At 38.4% G+C, this 1,430-nt stretch overlaps 1 protein-coding gene across 1 annotated transcript; it reads left to right on the forward strand.

Moving 5' to 3' along the window:
• Positions 1-17: 17 nt before the first annotated feature.
• On the forward strand, positions 18-1,424 carry LOC106104942 (E3 ubiquitin-protein ligase MYCBP2-like; the record flags this gene model as incomplete). Its single annotated transcript, XM_013285136.1, has 3 exons — positions 18-95; positions 371-649; positions 1,342-1,424. Coding segments are annotated over exons 2-3 (284 nt in total), but the record flags the coding sequence as incomplete, so codon positions are not given.
• Between the last annotated feature and the right edge of the window lie 6 nt (positions 1,425-1,430).

The raw sequence follows: 1,430 nt of genomic DNA on the forward strand, positions 1-1,430 counted from the left end.
TGGCTGTGATCGACTGCAGCTCGTGCGGCTCCCTCTGCGCGGAGTGTGACCGCTTCCTTCATCTTAACCGTGCCGCGAGGTCACATAGCCGTCAGGTAAAGCAAACTATCTAACTTATTTTTTCATCCTTTCAATAGATTACTGGTTTTGGTGAAGTCTAATAAAGATTAGGGCTAAGGAAGACAAGCTTTACAACTTTCATAGTATCCATCTTGCCCACATGTGGGTTTTGACAATCAATAGACTAAAGGACTAAAGGACATTAACGATTTGGGTTTGATGTGAAGAATTCGGTTGTAATAATTCTAAACGACGTTTTCAAAATCAATGTAAAAGTAATACCTTCATAGAAGTTTAATCTTTCTCGTAGATATGCAAAGAGGAAAAAAGCGCGATCCGCATCGACATCCACGAGGGGTGCGGGAGAGCTAAACTGTTCTGGATCCTCATGCTGGTTGATAGATCTACTCTAAAAGGATTAGCAGAGTTTAGAGGATTGAACCAAGTCACTGACCCCGCAAATGTGCTTGCCGGTGAAGGCACCTCGAATGGAACCCATGGCACAGCCGGCACTTGCAGATTCTGTGGCACTAGAAGCATTTCAGGCCTCCTGGCCATAGGAAATGTTTGTGCAGAGGAACAGTGTCAGGTACATAGGGTATCGTATTAAACTTTTATATTATGTCTGTTGTGACCCCTATTTAGAGCTGAATTTGAGCATGTCTTCCCTGGTTATCAGTTCTCATTTTATTTAGGTATGTCAAAGATTGTCCGTAAATATTTTTTATAGCTTATACGAAAATTGTTTTGCATATTCGTTTAACAATGATTTTAATTGTCAAATCCAATTAACTTATTTTTATTAAAGCTTTAAATGTGCATTTTTAATTCTAACTATATATTGATGTACTCGTATAAAAGTGACTAACTGTCCTACCATAAAAAATATTTTTTGCCCAAAAGCGGTAATCCAGATTCACATTTTTGGGTATACTATTAGAATATAAGCAGTGGATAAATACTAAAATTGGATACAAAATGTCCAGACCAGTCACTAGAAGTAGTGCAAATAATACTCTTCTAAGTTTATACAACTTTATGGCAAACATTTGTTTTTCTACACGAAAGCATATTGAATCAACAGTGAAATGAATGTGAAATATAAGCTATATGCTTGCGTCGTAAGAAAATGTGAAAACACATACATAAAAGCTGAAATCCAATTCCACGTGGCTGAATCTGCCCACATTGTTATCTTCTTTTTATCATTACTGTAGAAACATTTTATAAAATGATATCAACAAAAAAGAATTTTTTATAACTACTGACTATGTTGCGAAGGAGCTCGCTAAGGAGGCTTGCTCTCGTGTACTGTCGTGCGGCCACGTGTGCGGGGGTGTGCGCGGCGAGACTAATTGCCTGCCGTGCCT

This window comes from Papilio polytes, unplaced genomic scaffold (genome assembly GCF_000836215.1).
Source record: "Papilio polytes unplaced genomic scaffold, Ppol_1.0 DF823331.1, whole genome shotgun sequence".
Classification (NCBI taxonomy): Eukaryota; Metazoa; Arthropoda; class Insecta; order Lepidoptera; family Papilionidae; genus Papilio; species Papilio polytes.